Below are 18,347 nucleotides of genomic sequence, written 5' to 3'. Positions count from 1 at the left end.
ATTTCCTCATTCATTCATTCATTCATTCAGTCTGTATCAAGCGCATTTTAGCGCAGTTTATCTGCATGAATAAAAGGTTGCTGTGTTAGGCAGATTATAAAACTTTTTTTTTTCTCAAAACATGGCATTTCCTTTTGTCGACGATCCCGTTGATGAAGAAGCTGTATTACTTTGCAGGGAGTTAAACATACATCAGGAGATGATATTTAGACTATAGACTTAATTTCCAGATAACTACCTATTTGAGCGGTATCGTTTTTCTTCCCAGTCTATCAGTTATGTAGCCTACATAACCTTATCGTCCTCACATCACTAACGTCACCCATCGTGGACATGCTCTTACATCCAGCAGATTCTTTGTGTCACATTATTATAGGTTCAATACCATTTCACCAGTAATATTATACTTATGATTAAATATGAAATGAATACACTATATTGGAACTTAACCCTTGTGTTGACTTTGGGTCAAATTGACCCGTTTCCAATTTTTGTTTTATATCAGAAAATATGGGACGTAGAAATAAGCTCTGAAAATGTGTAGAAGAAAAAAATTAACAATTTAAAACGTTGGAAAAAGCAAAAACAAACTGTGGAAAAAAGGGCGTCAAAAACGTTGGGGGGGGAAAAAAAGGGACAAGAAGACAACACAAGGGTTAAACATTTACTCTTGCAGCAATTTTCTCCCACGCAAATTCTCTCTCTTTTGCAGCAGCCGCTGTCTTGCTTTTTTTAACGAAATACATGTTCAAACTTGTATGTGTGCATGAGTATTTCTGCCGACCAGTTTGTTTGTGGTTACCATGGTGAATCGTATCATGGCTCCATTCATGCTGCCTTTTTATTGTGGTGGTGCACGCGCTTAACTCCGAGTGAACCTACCCTCGAGTTGATTGAACCAACTCAAATCAGCTGTTCTGGAACCGAACCGAACTCAAGAGTTCAGGGTTAGACTCAGAGTTTGTTAAACCTCCTTCCTGAAACGGGCCCCTGGCCTTTCAAACACTGAAACACCTTTCTTGTCATTTGTCTTGGTTCTCACTTAAGATGCATTTTGTGGCAAAGCAACGTGCTCCAAATAACAACCTACAACCCCACCATCAACTAATGGAGGAGATATTCATATATCACTCAGTATAAACTATATAGGGGAGAAAGCTTTGAAGCTCTCTCCCACACACTGTCCAGGAACAGTCCAGTACCTTCCTGTTTGGTGTGGTCTGACAGCGTAGGAGACCTTAACAGACCTGTCTCCAGCGTTCAACCACTGAGCAGAAGAACAGTTTGTATACTTTTCTTTGGCGAGTACAAACCCACCCTGAGAATTCGTGCCTGAAACACTTCATGTAACTCTTAGATCACTCACTGTTCAAACAGATGTCTTCCGACCTCAGCATCCACAGCACTCAAAGGGTCATCCAGCAGGTAGATGTCTGCATCCTGATACACAGCCCTGAAAACACAACATGTTATTAGCACCTATTGTCAGACAGCATGTAGCTTCTACACCATGTGGAAAGTTTCACTCACTGGTTTTCATTCTACTTGGTTTACTGCTCGTTGCCTTTGAGGACAAGGTCAAACTTTCTAGTCTCTTGGACTGCAACATATATGTTGTCATTCAGTGTCATGCTTTGCAATGGTTTGCCCATTAAAGTATTAGTTTCGATAGGACATACTTTTGCCCTTTTCCTCCTTTAGAAACACACCTTGATGTGTAAAATCTGTGGAGTTCACCGTTAAAGATGATTTGCTTCTATTCTGTCTATATTAATTACTGTGTTTCTGTGCAGGAGCCTTTTGTATTTTTACATATATCTATGCTCATTTTCATTTGAAAAATATTTTGGTCCCTTTGTTAAAATGTGCTCTCATTAGCCAGCCTAACAGACAGGGGATGGTGGGGATTTATGGTGATTTTGAGCCACCCAAACCAGGAGACAGGTCCTCAAATCCACAAGCTCTCTCCACCCATGACAGGAAACAGCAGCAGCTTTAGCCAGTAAATGCAAAGCTTACCTTTTCATACAGCAGGTAAGCTGGTCTGAACATGACTACCTGACTGACAACAAGGCCCCATTTGATGTTGAATAAAAGTGCTTACACTCTACCTAAACTTTTGATCTCAACTTTAACCTTGGTTTACAGTGTGTCACACATTCTTTAGTAGTATATTCTTAAATTAAATAAATCCTCCTTTAAAAAATGTGTTTACTGTATCAATTCTCTTTTTAATCACACACTATTTTTCTAGGTGTGACAATTTGTCATCATATACAGTAAAACCCATCTGGTTTCTTTGTTTTAATAATAATAATAATAATAATAATTTGGATGTCCTCTGACCTGGCCAGGTTGACACGAGCTTTCTGTCCCCCGCTGAGTGTGGCTCCTCTGTCCCCGATTATTGTCAGGTCTCCATCTGGGAGCAGCTCCATGTCCTGCACAGACAGAACAATATACGGTAAATAATATAAATAAAATAAATAATGTGGAACTCACAAACATCCAAACAGAGGAGTGATCACACTGAACTTGTATTATATATTCAAAAAGGTGTGCAAAATGTGATGCGTTCACTTCCCACAGGGACAGGATCCACGGCAGTGATGTTGCTTTTTACAGACATTTTGACAGGATACAATAGTGAGGTGACAGAAAATGAGGGGAGTCAGAAAGAGGGTTAACCAAAGACGCCTAAACCACATGGTCAGCAGCCTAAAGCTCTAGGCCAGCAGGGCCCCCATATACAGTGATCCCTGAGGTAGCATGGACAACAAGACTCTTCCTGCTCTCCAGCCTGCCTACTGTACTCACTGCACACATCATTTCTCAATTCAGAAATGGAACAAATGTTGCAATACTAAAAGAAACAAGACATTAAAGATGCTTTACTTGATCTTTACATGGATACCAGAGAAAGTATCACTTGACTCAGGAACAGACACAGCTGTGTTATACAACCTTGCCACAACCTATACAATCTGCCTTACACAGTTACGAGGTAGAAAGTCTGGGACTATCAGGCAAAAAATGCATATGTCACTTTCCCAATATTTTTTTCTTTTATAAAAGAAGAGGGAGTTGAGAATAATTCTACCTCTATAGATCCTTATGCCACTCCCAAACCGTTTTATCTAAAACAACAACTAACACAGTAACTACTTTACTGGACACAGCTAATCTCCTACTGCCAGGTTAAAGAGGGGTTTGTTTGGCAGAACATACAATATGCAGAGCCCTACTCTTCTTAAAAGGCATTAACACCAGGCGCAGCAAGAAAAAGGCTAGGAGATAATGAATTTTTCAAACCATCCGGGTAACAGCCTTTTCTCCCTGTTGAGGTTGGGTAGAAGCACTGAGAGGCTCAGGAGGAGCTTCTACACTCAGGCCACTAGGATCCTAAATGAGGACACTGCCTAACACTTTGATTGAGTTCAAACTGATGTGCATGGCTTAAAATAATTAGTAGCATAAGCATTCATGGATATACAAGTTAAAAAAAGATCAAAGTTAAAAAATAAAACTATATTTAGGTGTTATTTATCAAAAGGTTGACTTGAAAAAATGTGAACTTGTCTTAAACCCATATGAACACTGAAACAGATTTTACTTGCCGTAATCCTTCCTCGTGTTCAATTTGTTGTGATTAAAAAAATGGATTGTCATTTCTGTTTCCCTCTTGCCTTGACTTTTCCATGTAATCTAAAGTAATAATTCAAAAACCTCTCACCCTCTTTAGAGCACAGGCTCGAATGACTCTCTCATACTTCTGGGTGTCGAGCTCTTTCCCAAACAGGATGTTACTGCGAATGGTTCCGGGGAACACCCACGGCTGCTGGGCAGCATAGGTCAGCTGACCCTTGACCGTCAGCACCCCCTTTTCATGAGGCAGCTCTCGCAGGATGGTGCTCAACAGAGATGACTGGATGGACATAAAGGCACAAAGAAAGGTAAGACATAAGCTGCTGATGGGGTAAGAAAAAATTTACACAAACTACTTGAACTATTCCAGCTAAGCAGTGACCGTCTACTACAAGACACAATTCTAGCTGCTTCCTGGCGCTAAAATGATGACGTGAGATAGCTGACCTTCCCAGCTCCCACTGGTCCAATTACAGCCAACAGATGACTTGAGTTCAGAGTGAAGGAGAGGTTCTGCAGAGATGGAGCATCCAGACTCTGCAGGCGTACAAAATATATTGAAACATTACAAAATGAATGTTTTGTTTTTTCTCCCCGAGGCTATTTTGCAGAGGCACTGTTGCTCCGTCTGGCGCTTAGCGCTTAGCTGTGTGGAGGTAACGTTAGGTCTGGCAATGCAAGACTAATATGTATGTAATTTTGTCATCATATTAGCAGTCTGTGGACGTTCTACAGAGTGCTAATGTTCTATGAGCAAAACAGTGGGTGATAAAATGTTAGAGGAAATTCATGGATTTGTTTAATCTAGTGTATTGGCTCAGGGCATTCCTAGTGTGTATACCAGTGAGCACATGGTATCTGACCTTGTCCCAGTAGCAGACTAGGTCCTGGATCTCCACGAAGGCGTCTTTCTTCTCATCCTGTGGCAGTGCAGCTGGTCCTTTTGTGATCTCATCCAGCATTAAGAACTCCTTCACCATAAAAAAAACAAAACAAAATAGAGTCTGAGCCCAGTTCTAAGAGGTTAAACAAAAGCCCATTGTCATAATGTTTATCAGTAAAATCCCTTCCACTATTGCTTTAGTGGAGCTAATTGGTATATGCTCAGTATAGGCACTAGTACAGTGTTTGTCACTAGGTTCACCCATGTGTCAGCCAGAACGCCACCTAAGGCCAAATCTTACAGAGCATGGAATAAAGAGACATGGTTTATATGCTGTTTAATTCTTCCCTTTTCACTAACACATATACAAATGTTCCAGTCTGTTTATGCCTGGTTGTGTGTGTGGTTTCTATTACGGACAGCAGACCTGCAGTTTTCTGGGAGTTTGTTCCAGATATGTGGTGCAAAAAAACTGAACGCAGCTTCTCCATGTTTATTTCTGACTCTGGGGACACAAAGCTGACTTGTCCCAGATGACCCGAGAGGTCTGGAGCAGCATGTCTGCAGAAGATCAGAAATGTATTTTGGCACTAAACTGGTCGGTGCTTTATAAACCAACAAAAGTATTTTGAAATCAATTCTTTGAAGGACAGGAAGCCAGTGCACTTCTTTGGTCTTAGTGAGGACTCCAGCAGCAGTGTTCTGAATAAGCTGCACCTGTCTTACTGATGTTTTTAGTCTACTGAACATAAAAGCATGGACAAGTTTTTCCAAAACCTGCTGAGACATAAGTCCTTTAACCCTTGATAAATTCTTAAGGTGACAGCAGGCTGAATTTGTAATTGTGGCTTATGGCTTTTAACCGTGTTTAAGCAAGCTATTAACCAACGGTAGGCTAACGTTACCTGCTGCTAAGTATAGTGCTAACTAGTGTCACAAGCAGTGATGCATGAAGTGGCATCAGGTGCGGTATTGGAGTAGTTTTATGAGTATGAGCACTGTATCGGACCTGATACCCGATACTGTTATCAGCATCTGTTTATTCCTAGTTTCTGTATGAAGAGAGAATAACAAAATTCAACTGAATGAAGGATAAAATATATACATTATTTTCCCATATGTAATTATATACATAGTGTTACCAAACATAACAAAGAATAATCTGGAAAAATATGAATATGACTACATGTCTCTTAAACTCCTACTGTATCATTTTAAACGGAGAAAGGATTTAAATAGCTACAATTATATTTCTCTCCCTTTTACAATAACACAGCATTCAAAACGCTCATTATATTGGATTCTCAAACATATTCACACTGCGTTAGGTTACCGCTAATGTAGACATACCACTTCACGTTATCTACGACGCATGTTAAATCCTTCAGCTGACAAACCGGCAGGATGTTTTTATTGTGAAACAATACCAATAACAGGTAATACATGTATGAATACATTTTCAACTCGACATTACATATTTCGATCCAACATGAGGTGTGGACGGGCTGCTGGCAGGTCTGCCATCATCGGTAATGCGGGTCTGGCCCTCCACTGCAAATGGTCAGTGAAGATCTACTGGTAGTGCTGAACAGCCACACACCCTGGCAGGATACAGATAGGGGCATCAAAGCTCAGCAAACACCTGCTCTGGGCCTAGGTGGAAGAAGCAGCAGTCGAAGTCTTGGATCAGAAGCGAAGTTACTCCATGAACTGGGTCTAGGATGACTGGATGAAGAGCTGTCCATTCTAGGTCTTCGCCTCGACGGAATCGTCCTCCAACACAGGAGCTCTCCATTCTCATCCAGCTCTGGAGACAGCGTAATAAGTCAACTGCTCCTAATGACTTGCCTACCAGCTTTCAGTAGGCTGTACTCCTGCTGGAAACCATTCCTCTGAGCCCGCTGGAGTATCAACCCCTCAGCCTGTCTGTAGTCTTCTGCTGTAGGGTGATCATTAGAGTTGGCCGCCCCATGCAGCTCCTTCCAAGAGTTGTATTGGCTCAGTTCTGAAGTAGGCTGACTTGATGCAACTGCAGTGACCCCATAGAGGGTAGACTTGCGGGTCATGTTGGTAAGCTCCCTCTCTTTTACCTCTGAGAGCTTTCCAATAGTAAGGGCAGCACAGAGTTCTTATCAGGGTATAGAGTGAAATTGCTTTGTAACGAGCCAACAGGAATAACAGACGCACTCTACCATGTCTATCAGTGGGCCGGAGGAACGCCATTGAGCCATAAGCCAGAACACCACTTGAGGCCAAATCTTCCACAGTCTTCAAACACTAACTTGTTACTTTGGGGCCTTTTCTACAATAGTCCTCACTAGTAGTAAGTGATCAAGGTATGTTTTAAGAGGAGTCTTTTGCTACAGTGGTCGGGTAAATCATTGGGTAGTGTTTCACAACTGCAGGTTTAGCAGGTTAAAAATTACATTTCAAGCTAACCATATCTTTATGAGAAAAACACAAAGGAGAGAGATGGTGGCTTTACAGAGCCGGACCTTCAAAATGATGCATGTGAGAGCAGCACTGATAAGAGATAAGCAGCCTGAACTGCGATATCAGCAAAAGAAGCAGATGCAGCCAGAACAGCGTGGTTGTTTATCTGCTGACTGCTTTTTTGATATCACGTTAAAGTCGTCTAAGACAAGATATGTGTTGACAATGACCTTAAATAGGGCTGCACAATGTATCGATTTTTTTATTGTCATCGCAATATCAACTGGTGCAATATACACATCGTGAAAGGCTGCGACATATCGCGAAAGGTTTTATATTCAATTCAATGTTCAATTTGTTCAGTATTTCCTTTCATTTGTTTTAAATTCAACAAGCAATTTGTTGTATTTTAGCAGAATAGTGAAAGCAGCAAAAAAGGCAGAACTGAGTACACTTTAATATATGTTTATTTATCGTAAGTAATATCGTTATCGCGATATTCAACAACGTTATTGCTTATCACATATTTTCCTCGTACTGTGCAGCCCTAACCCTAAACATTAACTGACGTGTGTGCCAGGCCAAGCGAGAGCCATGTCTGTTGACTTGTATTTTTCACCCTCCAATAAAAAATGCGTATCACATTTTTAAAATAATGTGCATTTTGGGTGGTGGGCATTTGCAGCCATCTTAAAAAAGGTACAAAATTAATACAGCGGTTTTAAATTTCAATACTACACCACACTTTTAGTTTCAAGAACTAAAATCAGAACATTAAATCAGCGTACCTGAATCCTGCGGACGCTGACGCGGCTCTCAAACAGCTTCTCGATGGCACTTGGGAAGAAGAGCGTGACGGTGAGTCGCACAGAAGTGTACAGCGAGACCGTCACAAACACACGGCTGGCCGTGATGGCATTTCCCAGGAGGACATAGAGGGTGAAAGTGACGAAGAGGATGATCTTGCTGGCGCAGTAGAAGGAGGCCATGTTAAGGCCTCGTAGGTAGGAGCTCTTCATGATCTTGGAGATCTCCTTCCTAAGAGGACACAGAGAGTTCCAACTATCAACACGGACTGGCATAAAGCTTCACTTTTACCGAGCATTATGAATGGATGGTACCCTTGAAATGTCCTCATAATAATGAAGAGGCGAATGGTAGAATCTATCAGAAGCACATGATTCTACTCAGAATTCACTTTAATCTTTCAATGAAACTTTTGATCCAGATTACATCAGTTAGGGATGACACTACTGACTTACTGACTGCCACACAATACAGCATTATTTAGGCAAGTAGTAGTTTTTGTAAATAAATTAATGCTAAGTTTGCTGCAGCCACTTGTCTGCCGTTTTTTTGCCATGGTTTTGAGCTGACTATTACGTGCGTTGGACTGGAGTGTATGATACGAAAACTTCCTTTGATCACAAAGCCAAATGTTACTGTACAGGTCCACTTAACGCTGATGTGCTACATAAGTCTCGTGTATGAAATCTATGTCGTCACTGCGCTGCATTTCGATAAACTAAAAATAGGTCATGGGTCACATCTCTCTCCCACGTCCACACTTGAACAATTACAGGTTTCTGGGGTGTCTGTGTCTCCCTCCATGATGCAGGAGAGCCTGCGAGCAAGTGGGGGCGGGGTTGTGTGTACAGTGTGAGAGGCAAGAGCACAAACATAATTATTACCTCTAGTAGTATTTAGCAACACATTTTTTTGATTTGATTTTCCCGTACCTTTGATTTAAGAATCACAGGTAAAACTGTGTGCTTTATTTTATTTATAAAACTTTATGCAGTTGATGTTGTGAATTTGTGACTTGACTTCTTTCACTGGTGGTTGTCCACTATAACATAATATAAACAAATGTGACATTTTAATGTAAATATTCAGTATGCGGCAAGTTATGAAAGTAAATGACATTCTATGAACACTAAACTAACAAAAGACTACTTTATAAAGTGGACAGATTTTATTTGTGAGTCAGTGCCTCTGCCTTTGATCTAAAAATATCTTTAACTTGAAGAAAGAATCCTTTCATGTTTTTACCTTCTGACCTCAGAGACCAGAGCAGCGAAGGGTTTTTCCCAGGCGTACATCTTAATGATCCTCATTCCAGACACCACCTCGTTCATTGTGCGGATTCTTTCGTCAGTGAGAACAGCTGTCTTACTCCTGTAAAGAAAAGTCAAAAATGTAAGTATGATTAAATACTGCAAAAAATATCGTTTAACACAAAGAAACAATCTTGACAACTTTCAAAATGAGTTTGCATGCTATTGCAAATGTGTACTGATTCCTACAAAAATTGGAACATATTTTTCTACAACGTTACAATAACAACAAACAACAATACCTATAAACACCGTATTGCTTGACAACCTGTACATTCTTCCCTATGACTTTTGAATTGAAGTTTGACTTTCATGTTGCGTGGACACGCAAGCAGTTCCATGAAAGTGGCTGCTTGCGTCCATGACAACGCACGCAACATCGTGGCCGTAGCTGTCCGTGGCTGGGGAACGGATGTCCGAGCCTCCCCGACGGGTCAACTAGGACTCATTGCCTGCTTGTCCTTACAGTTAATAAGGGTCAGCTATCGGTCAGAAAAGAAAATCTAAATTAGCATCCCTTAACTTTCACACAATACGCCAATAAGCCCCAAACGACTCTTTCCAGGCAGCGCTGCGACCGTTGACTTCAAGGCACCTAACCCTAACCTTAATAACCATAAACATTGCCTAATCCTAGCGCTGCCTGGAAGAAGACGTTGGGGGCTTAAAACACCAATAAACACAGCCAATTCTATTCTTTCTATTTAAAAACCGGAAACATTAAAAAGTCTGAGACTATGTCTACACTAAGCTCATTTATTTATTTTTAAAGATCATTTTTTGTGGCTTTTATTGTTTGATAAAGAGGCTGGAGAAAGACAGGAAATGAGGGGAGGGAGAGAGGAGAGGACATGCAGCAAAGATGATATCTCAAAACACCAGTTTCCAGGTCGTTTTAGTAGAGACCTCTGTTCACAGTGAAACACTTGAAAAAAACCCTGCTAAATCTCTTCTTCGTCGTCGTCTGCAATTGCAGAACAAGACTGCACATCAGGAACCAAATCACCAAATAATTATCATCATCATCAATCATTATGGTTGCAACATTTGATTGGGTTCAGCATGACTGGAATATCGGAATTTCGTGAGTGCGTGTGTTTTACCTGAACTTAGAAAAGAGCCTTCCAAACATGGTTTGCGTGGGCATCAGGAACATGAGAATCACCATCCCTGCCAAGCATGATGGGCCGATCTCCGCCCACAGCAGTCCCACCACCGCTGCTGCCTGGAGGGGCCCGACCCACAGAAAGTGCAGGAAGATAGTCACCTGTGCAAGAGAACTTACTAGAAATGAGCTGCAACACCATCAGAAAAGCAAGTAAAAAAGATGAAAAAAAACTACTTAAAAACGCACAGTGATCAAGACGCATGTGTACTCCTCCAAACATTCAGTACTGGGCAGTTTGTACAGGTGGGGTAGAGTCACTCAACACAACTTTTAAAATACTTTAATTCAAACCAGCATGAGAGCATGACATGGTGTAATTAAGAGCCCAAATGCCAAGAAACAAAATGCCCCCAAGAAACTGGAGTTTTCGCAGCAGGCTCTGACCGACTGATTAAAACGAAACTCAACAATCTAATGAGACAAAGTGGGTTTGGTGCCAAAAGCCTCAGAGCATAATCGAGCCCGAGCCTCACGCTAGGAGAGATTTGTGTTTCTCTGGGTGAATACAGCCGAGACCAACCACACACATATGAAAATATGTTCAACCCATTAAACCAATTTACCCTGCAGCTATAATCATGCCAGAACTCAAATGCTTCCTCAGTGGTGACTTGCAAAATTACGTCAAACATGCATTCCTCACCAGACTACACTTCCTTTTCTTTTGTTACACATACCATGATCCAGTTCTTCATCTATGTAGAATCTCGCTCATCCAGGTGGTAGGATATTTAAATGATTTGGTCATGGGCCACAGAGAAAGTGAAGGACGCAGCAGCAGGTGGAGGTGAAGATACGGTTTATACAAATGATGTCTCACTAGAATGCTGAGGTAAATGCAGCAAAACGCTCACTATGAGTGTATTATAAAAAGAAAGCTGAAGTTGCAGCCTCTTAGTGTTTTTGCGAGAGGTGTTGGAGGTCAGCATTGGGGCCTAGCCGAGCAGATTTTAATGCATCGGTATCGGCTAAAACGAAAAAAGTCTGATCCATTCTGTGTTTAGTCCAGCAGCAGATTATTACATAATGCGGGCGTTATTACTTAAAGCTTTAGTGCGTAACTTTGGGATATTAATGAACGTCCGTTACATTCAAGCCATTGCCAAATGAGTTGATACAAAGCTAATTAAGACTATCAGCTCCACACAACTCTCTCTGGATTTCTCAGTATGACTATGTTCAGGAGATTGTGGCGGCCGGTGACTTTCCCGCGCAGAAACTCGAGTGAAGATTATTACCTCATCTGAAGAGTCCATCATGTTTTTTTAATCCTCCGTGTCCTCCTTGGCTACTAGCGGGAGTAGCCAAGGAGGACACGGAGGATTAAAAAAACATGATGGAGGGGGGGGGTGCGCAATCACAGAAGGCTGTATCATGTGGACACGCCGACAGTTTTGTTGTCATTACTTAGAATTCCTCATGGGGGTGACAGAAACTACGCACTACAGCTTTAATGAAGTGAAAATGTAATACATTTTGACTTTTTATTACATAATGCGTTGTTATTACATCATGTGTTGCTACACAACCAGTTGAACAACTATGTGGATATTTGTGAGAAATAAGTGAAGTGACAACTTTGCGGTTCCAGACTAATTTGCATTTGCGATTTCATCTGGCGATGTCAGGCTATTTACTTCAATGCAAAAGACACGTCACTTCGCATCACGTTGTGTAGTTTTGCTGCTGGTTGAAAATCTGCAAAGTCCCCCTTTAAGTAAATATAAGTATCGAGTCGGAGTCGGTAAGGAGAGAGACGTGTCTTGCAAACCCTCACACAAATGACAAAGAAACCGTCTCCTGTGCCTCTCGTCTACAGTGCTAGAAAGGTATCAGTGGAAGTGAGCTGTTACACAGTAGATGCTGGAGAACAGGTTACATGGAGGGCCGAGATCGAATCTAAAATTGTTGGCCAACGTTGACCTTGCAGCAAAAATAGCAGCCCTTCTGCTTTTTCCTCTCTAAAAGCCTTAAATTTCACGTACATCATCAAACTTGTTGACATCATTGGATAGCAGGTTGACAATCTGGCCTGTGGTGGTTTTTCCCATGGCTGAACTGCTGAGACGCAGAGCCTAGAAAAAGACAGGAATCATCATCAGTGAAGGAGCATCAATTGCAAACACATTTCAAAATATTACAAACACTGTCCATTCCACCGGTGGTAAATGTTACATAAGATCTGACTAAGTTGAGCAGCGATCAATAATTAATAATTATTCAGAACTTTATTTTCTCCTTTAAGAAGAACAAGCAGGGGCGCCTGGGTAGCTCACCTGGTAGAGCATGCGCCCCATGTTCCGAGGCTCAGTCCTCACTGCAGCGGCCGTGGCTTCAATTCTGACTTGTGGCCCTTTGCTCTCTCTCTCTCTCTCTCTCTCTCTCTCTCTCTCTCCCCCTTCATGTCTAAGCTGTCCTCTCAAATAAAAAGGCCTAAAATGCCAAAAAATTATCTTAAAAAGAAAGAAGAACAAGCAAGTTGTCCTCCTACTGACCTTTTTGTAGATCATGTGACACATGGCCACTCTGATCTTCATGCCCGTCCTCTGGACGTGGAAGAAGTAGAGGTGATGGGTCAAGGCCAGGCAGATGGTGCACATAGACAAGCCAGCTGCATAGCCCAGAGTCTCGTACAGAGCGGTCATGTTATCTGGGTCATAATTCTCAAAGTACTCAATCATCTTCCCCAAGATGACCGGCTGGATCACTTTGATGACCTCCTGATATGCAGGGAAGGAGATGAAGAAGGGTGAGCACCCCGACAGACTGATTTACAAGGGTCTGAAATTAACAATTAAACCACAGCATGTTCTGATCAAAATCTGTTGAACGGCGCAGTGCTTTGGCTGTTAAGCCGAGAATGAATCTCCTGTTTTTAATCAACACATTTTAATATTTGTTACATTTGTTTTGGGTTACCATTGCAGCTGACAAACCAATATAAATACTGCTGGACATATGAACATGTAGTTTTACATCTAGTCTGTTTTTTGGTCTGTTAAAGCCTGTACAATTTGATTCAGATTACTTTAACAAAAATAAGTTTCTCATCTAAAACCACTTGAGAGCCAAAGATTATACACCCTTCACACCTAATTCCCAAAGCCTAAAACACTTACTTCAACGAGGGTAAAGAGTCCCAGCACTCCATATGGTTTCCAGTAGCACTTAATGATGCCTTTGGCAAGGCTAGGTGTCCGCAGCTCTTTGGTAGCCATCTGAAGCTGATGATCCCAGCATCTGCCATATGAATATGCCATGTTATTTGATGGGTTTTTTTCCCCATTGTGTAATAAGAAGACGAGCCTTGCATCAAGATGAGTCAGGACTCATATGGAAGGCAGAAATCATTTATGCATAATCAAAAAGAGGTGAGCCAAAGTTCCAGGGACTTTTTACTTCTTGGAACGACTTACCTGCGTTTTCACCACAGACTAAAGACCCGTGAAGATTAGGCCAATTAGTCCATTGACATATGAAAATGTAACATGACAGGAGAATGGCTGCTGGTCGCAGTGGTGAAGTAAAATAATAAAAATAAGTTATTTAAAAAAGGATAACTGTCTTATATAAGTGTCTTAAACTACAATTATTTTGCATATTTATTTTAAAATGCTTCAAAAACAAGAGATCTACCTATGTGTAAGTGATATGTCGCCACCAGATTCAACTTGTTTACAGGATAATTATTGTAACAGTATTTGTCTCAAACAAACAACTTAACCACGTCATGTGATATGCTACTTCATAAACTTAGGAACAAAAATGACTGGGACGACTACAGAAAATTGCAGGTGAACATTTAGTATCCAGGGATTCCAATGCTAGACACTACCACTGTATCTCTATACCTGTAACAATTTGGCCACAAGTTAGCACATTGACCATCCACAGTCCAGCCACATGATATTCCATGGCTGTTCAAACAGCTGAATATTGTTTCTTCTGCGTCCAAGCCATTTCTTATAAAAAGGTTTCCTAAATGAACGTTCCATCAGTGTAATGTTTTAAGATTTGCAGATATGGCTCGTAGAATCTGCGATTACTTTACAAGGCGAGTCACGAGGAAGAGAATCATAAGGACAGGTACAACAGTGCAGACATAACTTCATTATTACAGGCAGTAAAGTAATAAGGCTTTTTTTCTAAAATGTATTGCTTGTTAAATTAAAAAAAATTAAAAAAGGGCGCGGTACAGTATTCTTGCTGGAAAACAGACCATGAAACAACCAAGTAATTAAAAGCGGTGTGTAAAATTTAAAAACTGGGTCTTGTGTAGTCCATATTTCTAGACAAAATAAAGAGCAACAAGCCTACTTTTCCCTATATTTGGAGGACACAACCAGTGCGTCTTTGGCAGCCTTGGAGTTTACTTTGGTTTATGTTTGGAAGAGGAGTGGAGTGTGTCTGGTGGGGAAGTTTGTGTTTGGAAGCTAGCCCTAAACTCCACCGTGTGTTCATGTAAGCAGCCTGCACATTAGAGTTCAAAGATCAGTCCATAAGTTAACTATTAAATGAATCAACAGCTATTTTGACAATTGATAGATCGGTTTTTAAAAGTCAACATTCTCCGATTCCAGCTTCTTATGTGAATATTTTCTAGTTTCTTCACGCGTCTGCGACAGTAAACTGACTATCTTTTAGCTGTGGACAAAACAAGACATTTGAGGACGACGTCACCTTGGGGTTTAGAAAACACCGACTTTTTTGTTGTTGCATTTTTTTGACATTTTAGAGACCAAACAACTAATCAATTAATCAAGAAAATAATCGACAGATTAATCGACTAGGAAAATAATCGTTAGTTGCAGCCCTACTGCACATGTTGTAGGCTTTACAAAACGGTTACATTTGTACATTTAATTATTAACCTGGTGTCTTCCAGTTGTCCACAAAAGTTTTCAAAAATAATTTTCATTTTGTCACAACTTAATTGACATATGCAACCACAAACGATGGCGTGCAAGTAGCAAAGCTTCGTTATAAGAGGTCGCTAGCCAAAAAGATTTGGGGACCATTGGTCTACACCGCCCATTAGATTTTAGACATCTACAGTCATTATGTGTTAACGCTCAGAAATACTGATTTAAGATATTTAGCCAAAGGGCCGTGCTTGACCAAAACCAACGACTAGGGAACAAGGTAGCATGAACACAGCCTTTATGTCGCTAGGCTTACACATTTCTTTTAAATGTCTGTTTATCGTGTAAAAGTGTTTACTGGGGACACCGCTAGCTCACCAGGTTCTAGGCAGCGGCCCGGGTTCAAATCTGACCTGCGGCCCTTTGCTGCGTGTCATCCCCTCTCTCTCCCCCAACTTTCCTGTCATTCTCCAGCCGCTCTACGATTAAAGGCAAATAAAACATCCATGTAAACGGTTTCACACGATTCTAGTGGAAGAACTGAACGCTAATAGTGGACTTTGGGAAAAAGCAAGGCAGGAACCAGGCCCTCCTCAATATGAACGGGGCCTCGGTGGAGAGGGTGGACAGCTTCAAGTACCTTGGTAACCACATCACAGAGGGGCTGACCTGGCCGCTGCATACTGACTCAGTGGTGAGAAAGAGAAGGCAGAGACTGTTTCACCTCAGACGCCTGAAGAAATTCCAGATATCCCTTTCAAATACTGAGCAATTTCTACTCCTGCATCAATGAGTGTCCTGGTACAGAAGAGGCTCCGAACAGGAGCAGCAAAGAGTGGTACGTTCAGCTGAACATACAATAGGCAGTGCCCTACCCTGCCCAAAAGATATTTAGAACAGGCGTTGTGATTAAAACCCTAGGAGAATCATTATATCCAAACCAACCAGGTGACAGCCTTTTCTCCCTGTTGAGGTCTAGTAGAATGTACCGGACCGGATACACCCGGCCAGCACTAAGAGGCTCAGGAGGAGCTTCTACCCTCAGGCCACTAGGATCTTAAATGAAGACACTGTGCACCCCCCCATAAATATGATGAATTTCACTCTGCTGAAGTATTTTATGTTTCACATTTATCAGCTTAAAGTACGTTTTTTGGGGAAACTTCTTACTAGGACTAGTTTGAGAGTGCTTTGTATCCATTTTTCCATTCCAATTTTCCATAATGCAGCTTGTCACACATATATATATATTTTTTTTTTATCATAACTGATATATTCAAACATATAATATCAAATATATTTGGGGTGATCCCTTGCTTTAGAAATGTGTTGGTCAATTTGGTTTCAAGTGATGAAAGTGGCTGTTCTCCCAACAACAGCAAGGATGTGCTGTGAATTGAAAGGAGCTCATCATCAAGGAATTTGTGGTGAAGGTGCACCACGTGCTATCGACAGCTATTCAAGATATCCACTGAGAATAATACATCTTTTGTTTCCCAATACATACAAGACAACGGTCTGTTTAATCTTAGAGCACTGCTCTCCTCTGACGTTGGCATTAATATCTACAGCAACAGCTTGTTTTGTCAGACTGATAATTCAAGATTTTTATAAATACATGCTTGTGTGTCAGAAGGATCTGTTGGGTCAAAACTACTTTCAATTATGAGCACATCTCTCCTCTGTGATTTAAAGTCTTTTGACCTGTTGTTGACTTGACTGAACTACCACAAGTAGTTCTCACAGAGTCCTACTGAGCACAAGCATTTTATCGTACTTTTATTACACATGACAATACATTTGAACTTGAACTTTAGTTAACTCTCATTTGAATTTGATTCGTCATAGCTGCACTTTGAGATCTACAACTGCATTTTGACTTATAATATCATACTTGTAGATATCAGAACACTCATTTAGATATGTTAAGTCTCAATGAATTATGCTTTCTTTTGACTGTGAGCAGTCAAAACTAAAGTGGCAGTACCTTAAATCTAAGATATCTGGATATCTGTTTCGGACTTTTTAAATTGCTGATACCATGAATTGGGGCAACTAAAAGGTAATTGAAAATGTAATTTTGTTTTGTTAGATATCTGTGATGTGAATCTTGTGCAGCTATTCAATTGTAAACACTACTTGTGATAGTGTATTGTGATAGTTATTCACATGCTGAAAGATGATTTTGAAGGTCTCCCTCTATATACCTCTGCAGATCTTGTCCCAGTTTCTCCGACCTGTCCTCTGTGAGCACTTCATACATGTCATCTTCCTCCAGCTTGCGTTTGCGTCCAATGCGAAACAAAGGATTGAGCCACCTGACACAGAAATAATCAGAGTCAGGAGTAAGGAGGAGAATATGGAGTTTAACAGAGATGAGCACAGCGTTATCATTCATGATTTTATTCAGATGATCCATTCTACATGGTAGTGTTAGAGCATAAATAGTCATAAAATGCACTTGTCAGATGCATTAATGTGAACAAATGGTGTCACTTCAGCTCTTAAAGTGTGGTGAACCGACACTCCATGTCAAAAATAAAACGGTTAAACGGGTTTAATCACGGATACATGGTGCCAAAAGCAACCACTGTTTTCGGTGTATTTGATAGACAGTTGGAAGTGACATATGAGCAACTTTCCCATTAGACTTGAGTAGCCTAACGTTGGTAAAAGCAGATGATAAACAGGAAACCATCATTGAATGAACATGCAAGGAAGTACATCAGGGGGTGTTTCTGACCACCTACCAAATATTTAAGTAAAACAACTTTCTTTCCATCAAATGTAGTCACATTTTATTTTAACGATCAAGAGTAACACTTCTGGTTTCGGTTGGCTTTCAGTTAAAAGTGACCTAGCTAGTTATACGTTTATGACAAGAAGCATGTTAGAAATTAATATTGTCACGCGGTGCGTTTAAAACATTTTTAAATGCCCCGCTAAGGGTAGCTAGCTAACAGCGGTTACCATCCGAGGCGTTTAGTCGACTTACCAGAAAAATATCTTGGACAAAATGCTCGCCGTCGCTGCCGGGTTAGTCTTATCTTTGTTCACTTTTTCCATGATAACCCACACTCACGCGTTTCCTTTCAACTTTCTCCACTTCTAAAAAGCTTCTCCAGGCTATTTGCGTAACTTCGGCTTACAGTCAAATCACATACTGTAGCTGTCGGGAGCCACAATGTATGTTAGGTGCTAGCCTAGTAGCACGAAAAGAAAGAAAGACATTAAAAAAA

General features: G+C 40.9%; 1 protein-coding gene across 2 annotated transcripts in view; it reads right to left on the bottom strand.

Annotated features, from left to right (window-relative positions):
- The window catches only part of abcc4 (ATP binding cassette subfamily C member 4 (PEL blood group)), a 31,556-nt gene extending 13,209 nt beyond the window's left edge, over positions 1-18,347 (bottom strand). Inside the window, exons 1-13 of one of the 2 annotated variants that reach the window (XM_078243503.1) lie at positions 18,104-18,347; positions 17,316-17,426; positions 13,366-13,486; positions 12,742-12,966; positions 12,232-12,321; positions 10,182-10,345; positions 9,014-9,139; positions 7,750-7,999; positions 4,509-4,616; positions 4,093-4,182; positions 3,734-3,925; positions 2,347-2,441; positions 1,367-1,453 (exon numbers count right to left, since the gene is read on the bottom strand). In XM_078243503.1, the coding sequence (XP_078099629.1) occupies positions 1,367-1,453; positions 2,347-2,441; positions 3,734-3,925; positions 4,093-4,182; positions 4,509-4,616; positions 7,750-7,999; positions 9,014-9,139; positions 10,182-10,345; positions 12,232-12,321; positions 12,742-12,966; positions 13,366-13,486; positions 17,316-17,426; positions 18,104-18,174 (1,730 nt within the window). In that variant the 5' untranslated portion in view covers positions 18,175-18,347. The remainder of the gene's footprint in view (positions 1-1,366; positions 1,454-2,346; positions 2,442-3,733; positions 3,926-4,092; positions 4,183-4,508; positions 4,617-7,749; positions 8,000-9,013; positions 9,140-10,181; positions 10,346-12,231; positions 12,322-12,741; positions 12,967-13,365; positions 13,487-17,315; positions 17,427-18,103) is intronic. The other variant, XM_078243502.1, reaches the window with a different exon arrangement.

This window comes from Sander vitreus, chromosome 24, assembly GCF_031162955.1.
Source record: "Sander vitreus isolate 19-12246 chromosome 24, sanVit1, whole genome shotgun sequence".
Lineage (NCBI taxonomy): Eukaryota > Metazoa > Chordata > Actinopteri > Perciformes > Percidae > Sander > Sander vitreus.
This window is presented reverse-complemented; position numbering and strand designations above follow the sequence as displayed.